We start from the raw sequence: 16,823 nt of genomic DNA, 5'->3' as shown, positions 1-16,823 counted from the left end.
GCCACTTTGATGGACCGTTTGTTGCCTGGAAAGCAGAAAGAGAGGGAAGGAGGACTCTATCTCTGGAGATGCTGTAAAGGAAAAGGAGTAAAAGGTGAAACCAAAGTGAGATGATAAACAGGCTATAGGGCACGGTGCCGCAAATCAATACCTGAAACTATATTAAATGTCTGGAGCGGCTCATTCTGCAGCAGAATTTGTCTGGCTAAAGCCGGCTTTTTCAGTCGTCTCCTATTGGTTTTTGCAGTTGGCATCAGAGCTGGCCTATGGGACTGTGCAGCGTACATCAGGCTGTATAGAGTTTATCCTGACAGAGTCGTGGGGAGCTCTGTTGCTATGGGGAAAAACTTTCAACCTGACAAGTTTCAGAACAACTGCTGTAAATAAACACGTGTCCTTACCAAGGAGTCAAATTCACCAATAATCCATCTCTTAGCAGGTATCACACCTTTTGCTACCCATTTATCAAGTCGACATAAGAGAATCTTGATGAAAAACGAACTTATTTCGAACAGGGATGTAACGATGCATCCAGAGACAGTGACAAATTGATACAAATGAGTGACAATTCAAATCTGCTGAGATATAATTTAAGTAATGATTGCCCTGTTTAAACAAAAAAGCATGTAAATTCTAAATCAGGAATGCATGCAAATCCTAAGATTCATTTGCATTACACATTTAGTGATTTTGAAATGAGATTTGTTCAAAAAGTCTTTTTTTTCTTTTTGTTATTCAAGAAAAATATAATTTTAATTCCAGTTTTAAGAAAGGGAAATATTTCTTTTTGAACAGTTTACCCTGACTCAGAGAATTATAAAGGAAATTCTCCTTAATTCTCTAAAAATAGGAGAATTTTTTAATATATTGCCTGGTTTGTGTTTTGCACTTGCAGAAATAATAAAAAAAAGAAAGTTTTTCAGTCATGTTTTATCTGCGAGCTTCTTCTGTTACAAATAATAGTGAGGATTAGGAGTGTATCGTTACATCCCTAATTTCAAAATAAGAAAGCTTTTTCCAAGAAGCATCCAAGAATACTCTGTTATCTATCATATTCTGCAATGTGCAGTCAAACATTTTTCCGTTTATATGAGTTTTTTCAAAAGTAGTAGCAGTTGATTCAAACTTAAACGCCTCCAGGCACTTCAGTGCAACAAAACATGTTTTGATTGGTAGGTCGTTCCCACTAAAGTTTGTGAAAATACTGGTAGACATAAACATTAGGTCAAAGAAATACAGAAGTTGGTACCAATGGTGCTAAAATGCCTCTAAATGCTCCTTGAAGTGAAAAAGATACATGTTTTGTATGCTAGGTGGCGCCAAATTTGCTTATTTTGTATATTAATTTGGTATATTTATTATAACAGGCATTTGTTTGGTAATACACATGAAGCCAAGACAAACCAAACACTGGCAACAATGGTGCAAAAACGCCTTAAGAAGCTACAAGAAGTGAAACTAAATTTGACATAGTTGGTATAATAGGTGCCTGCATCAAATTCAGAAAAGAAAAGATATGATAGCCTTGTTTAATGGAATAGGAAGGTTTTTTCAGCTTGGCACGATTCAGAAGCCAACAGAAACCATTGGCTACATTAGAGTTACAGTCTTTAAAACAGTGTTGGAAAAATTGGTTTTCTCCATATATTTTTACTCTAGTGTTGGTTGGATAAAGTTTTAATGACCAAACATACCACACGCCAAATCGAAACGTGTCTAAACTTCACGTATCCAAAAACAACAAATTGTGCCAATTGGATGACCAATTTGTTGACTGAACAATCCTTCAAGCACTTTGTATCACCAAGGAAGCCCAGGCACTTGGGATGGACAATAAATGGTAGGACACCTGAACTTCCTGTTCCACAACTGTAACAATTCATCAACAAGCAACATTAAAACGTTTGAAACACAGAGTCAAGGTGCCAGTGCTAGTTTTTCTTCTACCTCCCAATGGTTTTGAATCGACAGAATCAAAACTTGAGTGGTTCAACTTCAAACTTAAGTTATTTCCATATAACTTGGTCCATGGCCTTCATCCCCCAGCAGGCAGTTGGATTCTTCAAGTGCATGACAAGAGCTAGCCCTCTAGCTAACATCCAGCTCCTTTACAGGTACAACCTCAATGCTATGGCAGCTTCTCCTGCCCCTACAAGTCCTTCGCCATTGAAAACTTCTGCTTTCCCACATACCTCAAAGAAGGCATGAAGGTGATGTTTGACCCCAGGCAGAGGGAAAAGGGTTGAAATTAGGTCTAGATTTCTCTATTGGCACAACAGGGGCTCCTGCTGCCTTGCTCAAGGGCACTCTAAACGTGAAAAGGAGCTGCGGCGTCACACCGAGATTAGTCCAGGATTTTAACGGTTGAGGGTGAAGTATTGCTCCAGCCTTCAGGCTCCATCTGCCGCTGTATGTGATGAGAGTGTATGTAATAACCAGACACACATACAAATATAATGAACTGCATGCCTTGGGTAAACACCGCAACACACACACTCACAAAAACGCACACACACAGGATATTGAAACCCTCTCAGGCGTGTCGCCGTGCGTGTGCCTTACGTGCCGGATGATGGAGAGGCTGAACCGCCGAGGCCCCGTTTGCTCTCCTCTCCAGCCCTCGCAGGACACACACACACATTCCTACTGTACACCCACACACTCCATCACACCCTTACACATCCACACAGTGTGTGTACCCGCTGAGTACACATGCACAAACTTTCACACAGGTCCCCCCAGGCTTTGATGGATGGTCGGTGTGTGCTCTACCTCCTGTTTCATACACATATAATCTCATTTGGGGGCCACATGGTGGGAGCCGCACCAAAACAGGGCTAATAGACGCAGTCAAGCTGTCCTAGTCCTCCCCTTCCTTAGTCAAGTCAGATCCGTTAGATCTGCTGCTTAGCAAATATGTATGACTGCAGCCTGTTAATAAAAAGCCATATCCTTTGAACAAAAGAAACGCAAAGCTTTCGGATGCATTATTTATCCAGGACGGTTCCTAATGTGTCTTACGCAGTCAGGGGATCTCAGCGGGTCTTAATATTTCAGTAGATTCTTAATACAAAAAGGAAGGTCAAAGCAAAAGAGGGTGGGAAGAGAGATAAAACAGGTGCATGTCTGTCAGAGTCTTAAAAAAATCAATGTGCACCTGAACCCGAGGTGAAGGTGGTTCCTATTAGACGCGCTTCGATTACGCTGCTGAACTTGTTAACTCTTCCCCTGTCAACACTTTTGTGTAAGCACACCTGCTTGAACGGCATCCTGCAAAGTCCAGCATTTCCCCTCAGCTCACCCTTTAGGGGGGACACGTCCGTTAGAGCGTATTTTTCTTCACCTGTCAGCTCCGTTTAATAAACAAGTTCACTTCACACTTCACGGGGGGCTTTTACAGCTGGCTGCCGGAGCAAAAGGTGGCACTTACGGCTAAATTATGGATCAACATGTCGTCGTTTCATGGGCTCGTATTCTCATTTTCACGAAGGCCACAGGTGACAACGCAGCTGATGCTGGATGGGGTTTCAATCGCCGCCCCCGGCTGACGGGGGGCCGAGGACCCTTGCTGGCAGTTCCCTTGACACTTTAGACCTGTGTGAGCAAGACTGACAGCAAGTGATTCATCATGACATTTCCTTCACAGCGAGGGGGAACTGAGATAGGAAGGAAATAACACACATAAAGATGTTTTTCAGTTAGGTTTCAGTCAAAAAAGCTGTGCTGGCAGTCAGTTTTAACCAATGAGTCTGGTTCCCCTTAGGGTTTCTGCCTGTTTGAGGGCAGATTAGACCCTCTTAATAGTTTTAACAGCATAGAATTGCTCTTATTATCATAAATTTGTCTGTTGACTTTAGGAAATGAACTTAAAAAAAAAAAAAAAACATTATACAGAAACAACTCTGGTTATGTTTAAGGTTTCAGCCTGTTTTCTTTTTTTTTTTTTCAAAGTTTCTTCCCCATTTTTTTCAAAGATGTTACAAAAAGGGGCACCCTATACCTATTATTGTGGCATATTTATTCATTTTACTAAAATAAACCAATAAGTTAATGGTCAAAAAATATTGTTAATAAATGAGTCTGGTTCTGCTCAGGGTTTCTGCCTGCTTGAATGCAAATTAGACCCTCTTCATAGACATAGCAGCATCACATTGCTGTTAATATACATATACATACATATACATTTGTCTGTTGACTTAGGGGAATAAAATAAAATAAAAAAAAAATGACAACCTACCAATGGTTCTGTTTGTGTTCAAGTTTTCTGCCTTTTTTATGTTCTACCTCGTAATAATGCAATTTTTCGTGATTTTACAAAAAAAAGGTAGCCTACACTTATTGTTGTGAAATATTTATTTATTTCACCAAAATTAAACCAAAAAGTTAATGATTAAAAAATATAATTCCCGTATGAGTCTGGTTCTGCTCATGCTACCTGCCATTGTTGTCAAGCACCTGCTAGTTAGTGTTATAACCCTGCAAATTGAAGTTTCTTATATTACTTTTTGTCATTAACAAATTAAAATCCACTTATTTGTGAAATTTGAAAAAAAAAAAAATGAATCAGAGAAGAAATTGGCTGATATAAGTCTGGTTCTGTTCAGGTGCTCTGCCTGTTTTTTAGAGGTTTTTCTAAGTACTTGCTTATTGGTGGATTTATATTTGAGCTGTTCCATCATGTAACTTTTGTTTGTAAAAATCTGATGAAAACAGAAGCTGTATATTCAGGCTTTAGGCTGTCCATCAGTAACTTCGGCTCTACCCGAGGTTTCTGCCTATTTAATGGAAGATGTAGGAAGTAGTGTTATTGTCAACTTCTGTTATGACATATTTGTTTTTATGTTGATAAAAGGTTGAAGTTGATGGTCATGGCTCTGGTTCTGCTCATGTTGTCTGCTGTCAGAAACAAAAAACAGCTGCCTCCACTTGTATTACAAGTTTACTATTGGATGCTGAATGAATTCAGATTGATCAGTTAGTTAAATTAGGCAGCAAAAGGCAGAGAGAGATCATTGACTCATGTTTTGAATCAACATCCAGAGGACAGAGGTCAATGACCTTTAGTGCTGACCAACCACAAAAAGACCGCACTATTATAGTAATGACTAGCAGACTGGGTTGCAACTGCATGAGCTCCAGTGTCAGACTAAACAAAGCACTATTGTTCAGCCTGTTAGTCTCCCAAACAGGGAAGCCTCACTTCTGATCCATGTTGTGATCCACAGAACTATTCCCTGGGGTTGTTCAGCACTGGAGCTAACTGATGTTCTCATTTAGTCAGTTCAAGCCTCTCCAGTCGATACAAGAGGACAGCAAGGCTAGCATGGCACATCATAGACCTTTGGAGCCTTGTAAAAGTCAATTTACTGTACAAACTCCCCTTTAACAATCGGCATGAATAACAAGTCTGCAACGCGGCGAGGCCTCGATGATTGATAGTGCCACAGGAAAGGCAAATCTGCAAAAATGAATCGGCTTTATCCTGGTGAGCCCTATCTAATGCGATCGCTGCCGAGTATGAAATGAAATTCCATTTTGGATGACATCAAATTGAAAGAAGGAGCGGGCGAGAAGGAGGTGGCATCCCCGACACTGCCACTTACAATCAGCGGCGTGTAGAGCAATCAAGGTGGCTTAAATTTCATGTCAGTTTTGCCCTTCGCTCCTCCTATCTTTCTTAATATTTTGTCATCTTACCCTGATGAATGTTGTCGATGGGGTTGTGCTACTTTGGTTTCTTCCATTTATGAGTATTTGGAGATGAGACAGGCGGACAGGGAGGAAGAAAAGGAAGACAAGGAGGGTTGAAATGGAGCGTGTCACGGTTTCCCGTATGTTGCAGGTAAAGGAAGTATAGAAATCCCGCTCTGCTCTCCTCCCCTCCCGCCTCCCTGTCCCTTCCATTTCTGCCGGCGTATCAGGTAAGTCTAATCCTCAGATTAGTAATTGCCTCAGAGCGACTGCATTCAAATCACCAAACCAAATTATAGCAGAAAACGCTGCCCGCTGCAATTTCATGAGTATTACCGGGCACTCTTACTCCCTTCCATTTTCCTCTCAGAACACAAACAACAAAAGCACCAAGCAGCCATAGATTGAATTAAGGCGTAATAGATCCAAAAACAATTCTGATAAAATTAGCCACAGTCGGCGGTACGCAGCACGGGCGAGGACGCTAATAATAACGTGGTGATAAACAAAGCACGTAATCTCATTTCTTACTTAATAGAAGATTTCCTGATTGTTTGGCGTCACTTTTTTTTTTTTCTCTAGAGGAAACCTTTGAGACAGTTTCTACCTTGAAATAGTCCAACCTGCATCAGGAATCAGAGAGAGAAGGAGGGAGAAGAAGGAGGAGGGAGGGATGGTCAAACATGTTTAAGCTCCTGTGGAACCTCTTATCAAGTAATTACCTCATTGAGCTCAATGAGGGAGCGACTGCCACAACAGTTTCACAGATAAAAATCACGCAGGGGAGTTCACCGCCTGGTGACTCGGACAATCTGAGGCAGGATTGCTTAATCCTAGTGTTTGTGTTAAAAAAAAAAAAAAGAAAAAGAAAAAGGTGTCCATCCAGTAGGGGTTTATATCAGGGTATTTCCCCTCCAGTCTTTTTAAAACATGATTCTGACTCTGTTCTGTGTTATAACTGTACACATCCTACCTAACAGGTGGAAAATGTCTAATACTGTAATAGAAAAAGCTCATTTCAAGCTTGAAGTGCACTGAACTGGTGAGCAAACTGGGTCTGAGGAATGAAGAATACAGAAAAAAATTAACTTTTTGCGTTTTATTTAAAAGGGTGAGCAATTAACTAATAACATTTTGGATGCCAATTAATTTGTAAAACTGAACATTACTAGTTTTTTATTCTGTGAGTGTCTATGAGGCAACAGCGGCAGTGATTTTGACTGAGGAACAGAGGCCGATAGTTCAGACTCAGAGCCTGAACCATGACCCAAAAAACAAAAACTTTTGAAAACACAGCTTTATCAATCCAAGGTAGGATTCCTAAATCATTTAATGCTGTTTTAAGATATTTATCATCATCATCACTCACAAGGAGTTAAAGCAACAACCTGTCCCAGCTAACGACATGATGTGGCGCTGGACAGCAGTTGAAAAAAAGTGAAAACAAACTTAAAGCAAACCGGCACAACCCCTGTTGTGCCTTTCCCATCAGCAGAAACACCTGCTGACATGACGGCGGCCAGACACACCAGAACAGGCTGGCTAAACTCGGCAAAACTCAAATTTCTTGTTGGCACATATTGTATTGATAACGAAAATAATCAAGAAATTGATTGGTTTTAATGCTATGAGGCTCGTTATACCGTAAAAAAAAATAATAATAATAATTTAGCGGCACTGTTGTTTAAGCTGCAAAGTACGGTTTCAGTTTGCATCAAAATGATTATTTTCAGGGATCAGCGAGTATCAGGTACCAGGTATCGGTATGGGGCAGATACCAGCCTATTTTCAAGGAATCGGTACTTGTGAAGGCTGCTGATACCAGCAGCAGATACTCAAGTCCTCCTCGCCACTAGTTGCTGCTAATTGCTGCGGTTTAACACCACGGCATATGTGCGCCAGTTCCCGTTCAGACAACATGAATGAACCAGGGAGAGTTATCACTTAAACTGTTTTATTTTGCACTTAGTTTACTTTAAAAATTACTTAAATCTGACAGTTTATAGTTTATTGTGCACTTCAAATCAATATATATTTTAATATTTATCAAAAAATTCTGAACTGAGAGAGAGTTGTTTGTGTTTTATTTGGACATAATGTCAGAGTGATTGTGCTGTCTTTGATCAAAATGATCTGTCACTGTTAATTGAAACTTGATGTATCAAAAAAGTGGTATCAAGCATCCCTATTTATTTTGATGCCACTACTTTAGTTGAAAAGTAAAGTATAGTGATGTACGGCCTGTGTCCAAAGCACACCAGCTGTTTTGCTTTCTGAACACCTGTAAATGTTTACTTCCTCACGTCACTGCCTCCATGCTACTGGCCTTAAAGGTGTATTTTCAGAATGGCTGTGGCAGAAAAAGTGGATATTGATTAACGACTACTTGGACTACATTATGTGTAACAATGCTTTACGGTATTGCAAAATTCATTTGGCGGCAACATATGATGCTGGTGACAGTGATGAAACGGGTATACCATCCAGGTAAGCTGTGGCTTTTCTGTAAGTGTTTACTTGGAGACTAGTTTGAAGCTTTCTAAACAAATGAGGCCAAAGGCAAAGTGCTGGATTACCATATTGGTTTCCTGTTCTGCAATGCGCCTGAAGGGCAATCACATCCTATGTTTTGGCCACAAACACCATTCATGTGACCTCCATTTGCATGATATTGTTTGTCCTATGCAAGTATGCCTGGGAGGGCTTCTGCCCTATGTAAATCAGATGTTTGGGAGAGGCCTCCATGAGGAGGAGGAGCAGCTGGACCGAGTGTGGGAGGTGGACGAACCCTCTCGGCTGGGTTAAGGGCGATGTCCAGCGACACTGGCTGCATCAGCCCTCAGGCGGGAGGATAACCTGGTATAAATTCCTCGACTGTTTTCCCTTTTTTTTTATTCCCTCATGCCCTCAGGGTCTACACTAGGAGCGCCGCACACAAGCTGCCGTGGCTCACCCCTGATTAAAAGTGATCCACCTGGGCAAGAGTGCCGCTTTGAAGTGCAATGATAAAACAAAAGCTGATGGCTTGTGCTAATTCGATGGCTAAGTGATTTCATTCCTCGCTACATTACGGCCGGACAGCATTATTTTTCTGGCACTGGCTGGGCAAGAAGCTGCTGCCAGGAGTAATAAAGTTAAGTGTTCTGTTAAGTGCGCATACCACTCATCAGAGTTGAGATACAAGGAGTGAGCGCAGGTATCCAGGAAGTATCGCCACACGTAGAGGAACAATGCGAATGTTTTAACCAGCGTCTTCTGGGTCCTGCCTCCAAGTTGGCTCAGACTAACGACTGTTTAAATGTCAGATGGGCTAAAAAGAAAGCCTCCCCTCACTGATAAACTCTCGCAGTTGCCTGGTTACCTGTGCAGATATTGTAAGATTAGCTTAGCGAGGAAAGAGAAAGAAACCCGATACCTCTGAGATCACAGTCAGCCCCACTTCTCCTCCTTTCCTCCCTCCTTCCCTTTCCTCATCTCTCCATCTATCTCGCCACCCGACCCCGAGTCCCCTGTGGAACAGTGGGGGCCTTTCTCTGCGCCGCTAACAGGGCCGTCTTTCTCTATCTCTTTCCACAGAAGGGCAAGAAAAGAGAGACGGGGTGATGAAAGAGGAGGGCTTGTGTGGGAGGGTGTGTGAGTGTGCATGTGGCAGAGTGTGTCGCCTGTCATCACTTGTAATAACTCTGAAGCATGGGCAGCTTTAGCTGTAAACACATGTGATGAAAAGTAAAATTACAACTTTCTATAAAAGAAAAGTAGACCTGTCTTTCTTTTTTAGGAAACATAAAAATCACAAGGCAGGGGCGTATCCGGAATTTTTGGACTAGGGTGGCCCAACTCCATAAGCAGGACACAGGATCATCTCTGTTTTCAAAAACTACACTAAAAAAATCATTAAAGCAGCAAAACAGTGTAATTTTTCATAAATGTTAGCTTAATCCATTAAAGAGGGGTATCATGGTATTTAAAGAGGGGGTATCATTCTCGGTCACAGATATAAAGTAACACTGCTAGACGTTCATACTACACTAGAGCAGATTTCCAAACCACTACAAAGTCACATCATGTAGAAATCCTTGAATTTATCTGTAAGCTGCCAAAAAAAAGAGGTTTGTGTGGGGGGTGGGTGGGGAGCTGCTCTAAAAATAGCACAAGTTCCCCACAAGACTTCCTGAAATTGTAACATCATAGCAAAAGGATCTCCTTACTGTTGATGATCTAATGAGAACAACAAGGTCTGCCTCTGACAGGCTTCCAGAGGGCTGGCCAATAGGAAGTTAGGGGGTTTTGAAGCAGGGAATTTTAAAGAGACAGCAGCAAAAATTAAAGTTGAAGAAAGGTTTTTTTATCAACAGCAGTGTGAGAATATTAGGGATTTTTCTGAGCTGGGCCTAATTGAAGCATGTCAAAAAACACAATACCCCTGCTTTAAAAATTAAAAAAGGACAGGTTTTTCAAAAAAACTTGATAGAGGCACTAGCTAAGAAGAAAGGGTGTTTAAATACATATTTAAAGCAAGTTCCACCTCTTTAAATCATGACTGAGGATTTTTAGAGGTTTATCCCGGGGCTGGGGCCCCCCTCTTCCCCTTTCTAGATACATCCCTGCTTCAAAGGTTCACAAGTTTCTCTGAGTGTTTCAGTCTTTAGCTCCAGTGGCGCTTGTTCTAAAAACAGCCTATTTTTAGCCTCAGCGTTCCTGAAATCAAGAGCATGACCGCTCCACTGCTTAATCTAATATAGAGGTGCCTGTTTAATGCTATAATTGGAGCACATGAACACGCACCTTTGCTTCAATTAGCCGTCTCTCTTGCTGCCGTTGCATTTCAGCGTTTTCACAGAAATTATCAAGAGTGGGAATTTACCGAGCCCTTGGGATATAAAAGGCAATTTGATTACCTGCTCGCTATTGTGTATTTAATACAAAACAGGCTAAACCGCACAATAAACACGGCTGATACTGCCCAGTGGAGCCCTCAACGCTTTCTTTACAATTCCTGTTTAAGTGCCCGAGGAATCACAAGGAAACACTCTTTGTGCACGTATCCTAACAAAAGCACAGTTCATAAAAGTTACCAGCGCTTTAATGCAGAGAGTAAATAAATAATTATATAAGTGGAGCATAGTGACACACAATACATGCTGCTGCCGCAGCAGCAAATAGAGTGCCCTTTTAATTATGCAGGAGACATCCGAAAGCAACAGCACTCCTCACACTCCGTGAAGCAGCTCAGTGAATACACCATATTAGAAGCTGTTAGAGACAGAGGCAGGAGAGGAGTAAAAGGGGAGTGAAATGATTTGAGAAGAGGGGAGAGATGAGAGTGGAGATTTGAAAAGAAACCACTGCAAAGAAAAAAGGCAGGGTGAGGAGAGAAGGAGGGAAGGAGGGAGCAGCATTGTGAAGGGGGTGATGTGAAAAAGAGGAAGGAGAAGAGGTGGGTGTAAAAGGAGACAATAGAGGAAAGAAAATAAGAGAGGAAAAACTCCAGCTCTGCTCGCAGAGAAAACAGCACTGACACCAAGTAATAGAAGGATCAATAATTCATTAGACGACCATAGCAAACACATAAAACAATAGTGTTCCTTCTCCTGAAAACGCAAATCAGCCGACTTCATTATGCATTAACTTTTCTTCTCGCCGTCGAAAAAGTGCAGAAAAACATCCCAAAAAAATACAAAGCCCAAAGTGATGAAAGCGCACATCTCATCTCCTGGAATTTGAATATCACATCACGCCACCTACACTGTTCTCCAGCAAGAGAAGCTAAAACCAGAGGAAGGTAAGAGTAGCTGCAGGGAGGATGGGAAAGGAAAGCAGGTAGAGAATGGAAGACTCAACAAACAAGGGAGAAGGAAGGGTGTAAAAACAAAACAAAAAAAAAAAAGGCCACTTGCAAAGTGAGGTCAGTGAATTGTTGATACTGAAGTGCTGAAGAATGTTAATATGACCCTCCCGGACAGATGTTCCTGCTTAAACCTAGACTGTAAAACTGACTAACAAAGCCCTGTTTGTGCTCTCTGTCTACCTTTTATCCGCGTTATTTTGGATCCTGTCAGGATAAGACAAGGCCGCCTTGTGACATACAAAAAAAAAAAAAAAAGCAGGGAAGTGTAGCCGGCCCCTGCTTCGCTCCCCCTCTGGGATAGAATAACTGCAAACCAAACCCTTATGTGAGCTGTCGGCAGCACATATTCCTGGTTTTGACACCCCTGATGGAAAAGGCATGCCGAGATAAAAGTGGAAAAGTCGTGGCAACAGAACCCCCCCGTCTTAAGCTGATCCGAACCCTTTTCTTCCCTTTCAATATTACATGTGAATGGCACTCCAAACCAAAACAGATCAATACCGCTAACTTGACACACATTAGCACCATAAAGGCAACAAGACTACTGAGACTAGCCCTGTCAGAAAGCATTATGGTGGAGAGAACACTAAGAGGAAGGAACAGAAGACATTTAAGAGTGGTGGAAAAGGGGGGGAAGAAAGTAACATGGAGATGCGTCTTCTTACCTGTTTGTTGTACTTGTTGATGGTTTGACTGCTGTATTCAGAGCAGTGGTCAGATCCAAGGGAAATGTTATCTCCGGTGCCAACAAAGGTGTTGGCAGGGGGCAGGTCCTGAACTGCCTGGTGCTTTTTTCCAGCTGTGGGCGACTGCGGGTGAAGCTGGACGGTAGGAAGCGGCGAACTGGACTTGTAGTGCCGCGCCAGATCCGGGCTCCCGGGCCCTCCGTTGACAGAGCGGTAGCGGCCCATGCCGGGGCTGTCTGACAGCTTCTCGTTGACGCCGTCGTAGCGCTGCCCGTTGGGCTTGGACGCCTCCACTGTGACGATGCTGCTGTAGAGAGGCTGTTTGGATTTCTGCTTCTTCTTGTCTTTCTTGGGTTTCTTGGATTTGTCGTGCTGCTGCGGTGTGAAGAAGTCTTCGTGGTCCTTCTTTCCAGCCTCGTAGCCGTTCTTGTTCTTGGGGCGGCAGTAGCGTGCCATGACCACCACAAGAATGATGAGGATGACAGTCATGATGCCGGAAACTACTCCGATGACGATGCTTAGCCGCTGCTTGCTGAGGTCATAGTTGGGGTCACCAGCGATGTTTTGGTTCAGGGAGGTGCTCAAGCTCCGGGTCACTTGGGCCTCCACGACAGTGGAGTTAGAAAGAGTCTCATTGACGTAGACGTGAACTAATGTGGTGGTGCTCTGTGATGGCTGCCCACTGTCATTCACTTGGACTACGAGTCTGTGGAGGCCGTAGTGTTTCGGTTCCAACTTCCCCACAAGTGAGATGACCCCAGTGCCCCCGTCGATCTCAAACAGCTTGAAGGGGTTTCCTCCGATGATGCTGTAGCTCAGGTCAGCGTTTGGCCCGGTGTCGGTGTCAGTGGCGATGACAGTCCTGACGACAGTGCGGATGTTACTGGAAGGGGGTAACAGAGTGTAGGAGTTGTTTATTGGGAAAGTGACAGTTGGTGCGTTGTCATTTTCATCCATGACAAAAAGAGAAACAGTGGCGGTGGCTGATTTAGGAGGGTCACCGCCGTCTATCGCTTTGACACAGAACGTGTAGGTAGTTCTCTGCTCACGGTCGAAGGACAAAGTGGAGAAAATAGTCCCAGTGTCGTTCTCGATGGAAAAGTCCTCCTCCTCCTCGATGAAGAGACTCATCTCAGCATTTTGGCCTTTATCTGCGTCAATGACTGTGACCATGCCGACCGGGCTGTTGGGCTCAAGGTTTTCTTTGACGTAGAAGGTGAACACGTCCTGCATGAACTTTGGTGCGTTGTCATTCTTGTCTGCCACCAGGACGACGACTGTTGCCGAGCCTTGAAGGGTGTTGATTCCCTTATCCTTTGCTATCACTTTGAATTCATAGCGCTCTGTTTGCTCTCTATCCAGGATGGTGTTTACCCGGATGTCCCCGCTGTCTGCGTCGATGGAGAAAAGCCCATTTACAGACGAGTCCAGGGAATAGGCTATTTCAGCGTTCTTCCCACTATCTGCATCGATAGCTGCCACAGTCGTCACCCTCTCGCCAGGAGGATTGTTCTCAGGGAAGGACACCTCCACCACGTTCTGGCTGAAGACAGGAGGGTTGTCATTAGTGTCGCCCACCTTCACGATAAGAGAGTTATTACTCGCCAGGCTGGGGCTCCCAGAGTCCACAGCAACAATGACCACATTGTATTCCTGTGTGGCCTCGTAGTCCAGCGGTGCAGACGTGTGGAGGAAGTATTTCTTTTTATTCTGCTCACCCTCCATTTCACTGGCTGGTTTCAGCTGGAAGGGGACATCCCCCACGACTGTGCAGGTGACGATGCCGTTCTCCCCCTGGTCCCGATCCGACACCTGAACCAAAGCGATGGGTGTGTCCACGACTACATCCTCCGCCACGTTTGCAACCCCATCTTTCAGGAAGATGCGCCCAATTTTGCGTATCTCTATGGCAGGGACGTTGTCGTTCTCATCCTTGATGTTCAGCACCACAGTGGCCTTGTCCATTTTAGGCGGCTGGCCTCGGTCACGGGCCATTACTGTGAACCTCAGTTGGCTCACTTCTTCACGGTCAATGCGGTGCAAGACACTCAGCCACCCTGTGCTCTCATCCAACCTCAGCAGACGCCTTACTGACTCCGTGGCTGCCCCGAACACATACTCTATTTGACCATTAACCCCCACGTCTGCATCAGCCGCCTTCAGCTGAAGAATGGGCGCACCAGGGGAGCTGTTTTCCGGTAGGTCAGCTTCATACACGCTCTTCTCAAAGCGAGGGCTGTTGTCATTCACATCGGTGATCATCACCCTAAGAATGGCCTGGGAAGAGCGAGGGGGATCGCCTCCGTCCCTCACGCGCAGCGTAAGCTCATAGGAGTCTCTCTGTTCCCTATCAAGGGCCCCTTTAATGATGAGTTGAGGCTGCTTCTCTCCATCAGTGGTGTCAGCAACTTGCAGTTCAAAGACGCTGCTCCTGCTCGCGCCTTCCTCAAACCTCCTCTTCCCGGAGAATGAATCCCCAGAGGAGCCCAGGCGCCTCAAGTTGTCCCCATTGTCCTGGATAAGCTCGTATCTCTCTATTCCATTTCTTCCAAAATCTCTGTCTGTGGCTGTGGGAAGCAGATAAAGGGTTCCAATTGGTCTGTTTTCCTCCACAGACAGAGTCAGGACAGGGGAAGGGAAAGATGGAGTGTTGTCGTTTATGTCTAATATGATGACTTTCCCTTCAAAGAGGTCGACCCAGCTCTGAGCGGGTCCTATCACTGACACTTCAAAATCTATGAAGCACTCATTTTCATCAAAGATCATCTGGCACTGCTGGAGCTTTTCACGGTCTATGCGCCTCTCATTGGTGGTGAGCTCACCTGTTATGTTGTCAATTTTGAAAAAATCAGAGCCTGATTCCAGCGTGAATGTCACCTCCCCGGAGCCGGCAACGATGCCCAAGTCTCCGGCTACGTTCCCTACTCTGACATCCGCGGGTCCCTCCTCAGCCAGACGGTACCGGAGCACCTGCTTTGCAGCGGGCTGATGCACAAACTGCAGGATGAGCATGCAATAGTACAAATAGTCCACTGCACCAGTAGTCCTCATTGTTCTCCTTGGTGAAAGCAAAAAAATGTCCACTCAGAATTGCAGAATTAGGGGGGAAAATGAGAAAATGATGAGAGAGGAAATCACGACAGGGGAGTCCGAGTGAGAGGAGGAGAAATCGCTTTCATTAAGAGCAAAGCCCTCTGCTGCGGGATGCGTGAGACTTCATCCTCCGGACGACTTCCTTACATCGCTCCTGCTGCAGTGGAAAGCAGCAAGTGCACGGGCTTTCTCCCTCAAATTTTCCCTCCTGTCTCTTTTCTTTTCCTCTTCTGCGTCTTCCTCCAGCACCGTGTGCGTGCGTATGCGTGTGTGTTAGTTGCTCTTTCCTTGATTTAGCAATAAAAGAGCCGCAATGATATCATAAAACACACCAGAGAGGCTCCCTGCGCTCCGGGCGGTGCCACAAATATTTGAATTTCATGCGCGTAAAAGCCAAAAAAAAAAAAAAATGTCACAGTCCGAGAATCGAATCAGCAGAAAGTAAATTCAGTCCATATCCAAAGGGAGGTTTTTTTCTCTTTTACTCACAGTTTGTGGGTAGAATTTCCTTGTTAGGTTAGGGTGAGGCTGCGATATCCCTCTTCCCGCTGATATGTCCACATATGTTTGGAGGATTATTCAAATGCCCGCGCTGTTTCCAAACTCATCACACAGCGCGGAGCCCTGTCAACTCTCCGGTAGCTTCAGGATGTGAATATGAGGCGGATTACCTGTCCGGTTGCCTACTCCGCTTCTGCTTCTGCTCTTTTCTTCCTCCAAGTCAGCACACACAGAGTAGAGTTCTCTCTGTCTCTTTTCTTTATTTTCGCAACACAACTCCACTGTGATCAGAAAATTAAGGCAAGAGAAGAAGGAGAGATTGGAAAACAAAAAATACAAGCCAAAAAATGTAAATCCTTCCTTGGTTTCAGGTGAAAAAAAGCGTCTGGTTGAATCCTTCAGTGTGTCCAGCACATCTCGAGCCTGCTCCTTCACCTGCAGACGCGCCGCATGTGTTGGCAGCCCCTATCTGCAGCACTGTGAGAGGGATTCACAAATGATATTGCAGTCTCCCTCTCTCCCTATCGCTCCCTCTCCCTCCTTCTTTCTCTCTCCACCCCCCTCCGGTTTTGCTCTCCCCCGGCAGCGCACGTAAACAGGGTCGGACTTGGTCTTTGGAGCGTCAGGGGTTCAGACGCTAATATTTGAGGAAAAAAAGGCAGACTCAGGAAGAGACGTCGTTTTTGCTTCTGCTGCGTGCTTCTGCACTTCTTGACGCTTTTAATCTGACTCATGCGCCTTTTTTTTTTGCGCGATACAGCGACACGTTTGAGTGTAAAGCTGTTTGTAATGACGTTAACGCACGTCTCAGACAGTGTAGTGAGGAGATTCCTCAACTTTTACGCACTCCTGTCATTTTTTAAATATACAAACAGGGTGGTTAAAAGTCTGAGTGCAGGCCAGCGGAGTCGGGACAGTGCTCGCTGTGTGCGCAGTGCTGTGGTTTCCCTGTGGTTACTAATATGAATGCGTGTGGTCGCTGTAGTGGGCTGCGCGCGCTGAGC

At 44.3% G+C, this 16,823-nt stretch overlaps 1 protein-coding gene across 6 annotated transcripts in view; it reads right to left on the bottom strand.

The window, feature by feature from the left end:
• pcdh7b (protocadherin 7b) overlaps positions 1–16,338 on the bottom strand; it is a 142,896-nt gene extending 126,558 nt beyond the window's left edge. For 3 of the 6 annotated variants that reach the window (XM_074661816.1, XM_074661814.1, XM_074661815.1), the window contains exon 1: positions 12,205–16,338. In XM_074661816.1, the coding sequence (XP_074517917.1) occupies positions 12,205–15,276 (3,072 nt within the window). In that variant the 5' untranslated portion in view covers positions 15,277–16,338. The remainder of the gene's footprint in view (positions 1–12,204) is intronic. The other 3 variants (XM_074661811.1, XM_074661812.1, XM_074661813.1) reach the window with 1 other exon arrangement.
• Between the last annotated feature and the right edge of the window lie 485 nt (positions 16,339–16,823).

This window comes from Halichoeres trimaculatus, unplaced genomic scaffold, assembly GCF_033239565.1.
Source record: "Halichoeres trimaculatus isolate MK-OKI-2021-1 unplaced genomic scaffold, fHalTri1.1 fHalTri1_scaffold_22, whole genome shotgun sequence".
Classification (NCBI taxonomy): Eukaryota; Metazoa; Chordata; class Actinopteri; order Labriformes; family Labridae; genus Halichoeres; species Halichoeres trimaculatus.
This window is presented reverse-complemented; position numbering and strand designations above follow the sequence as displayed.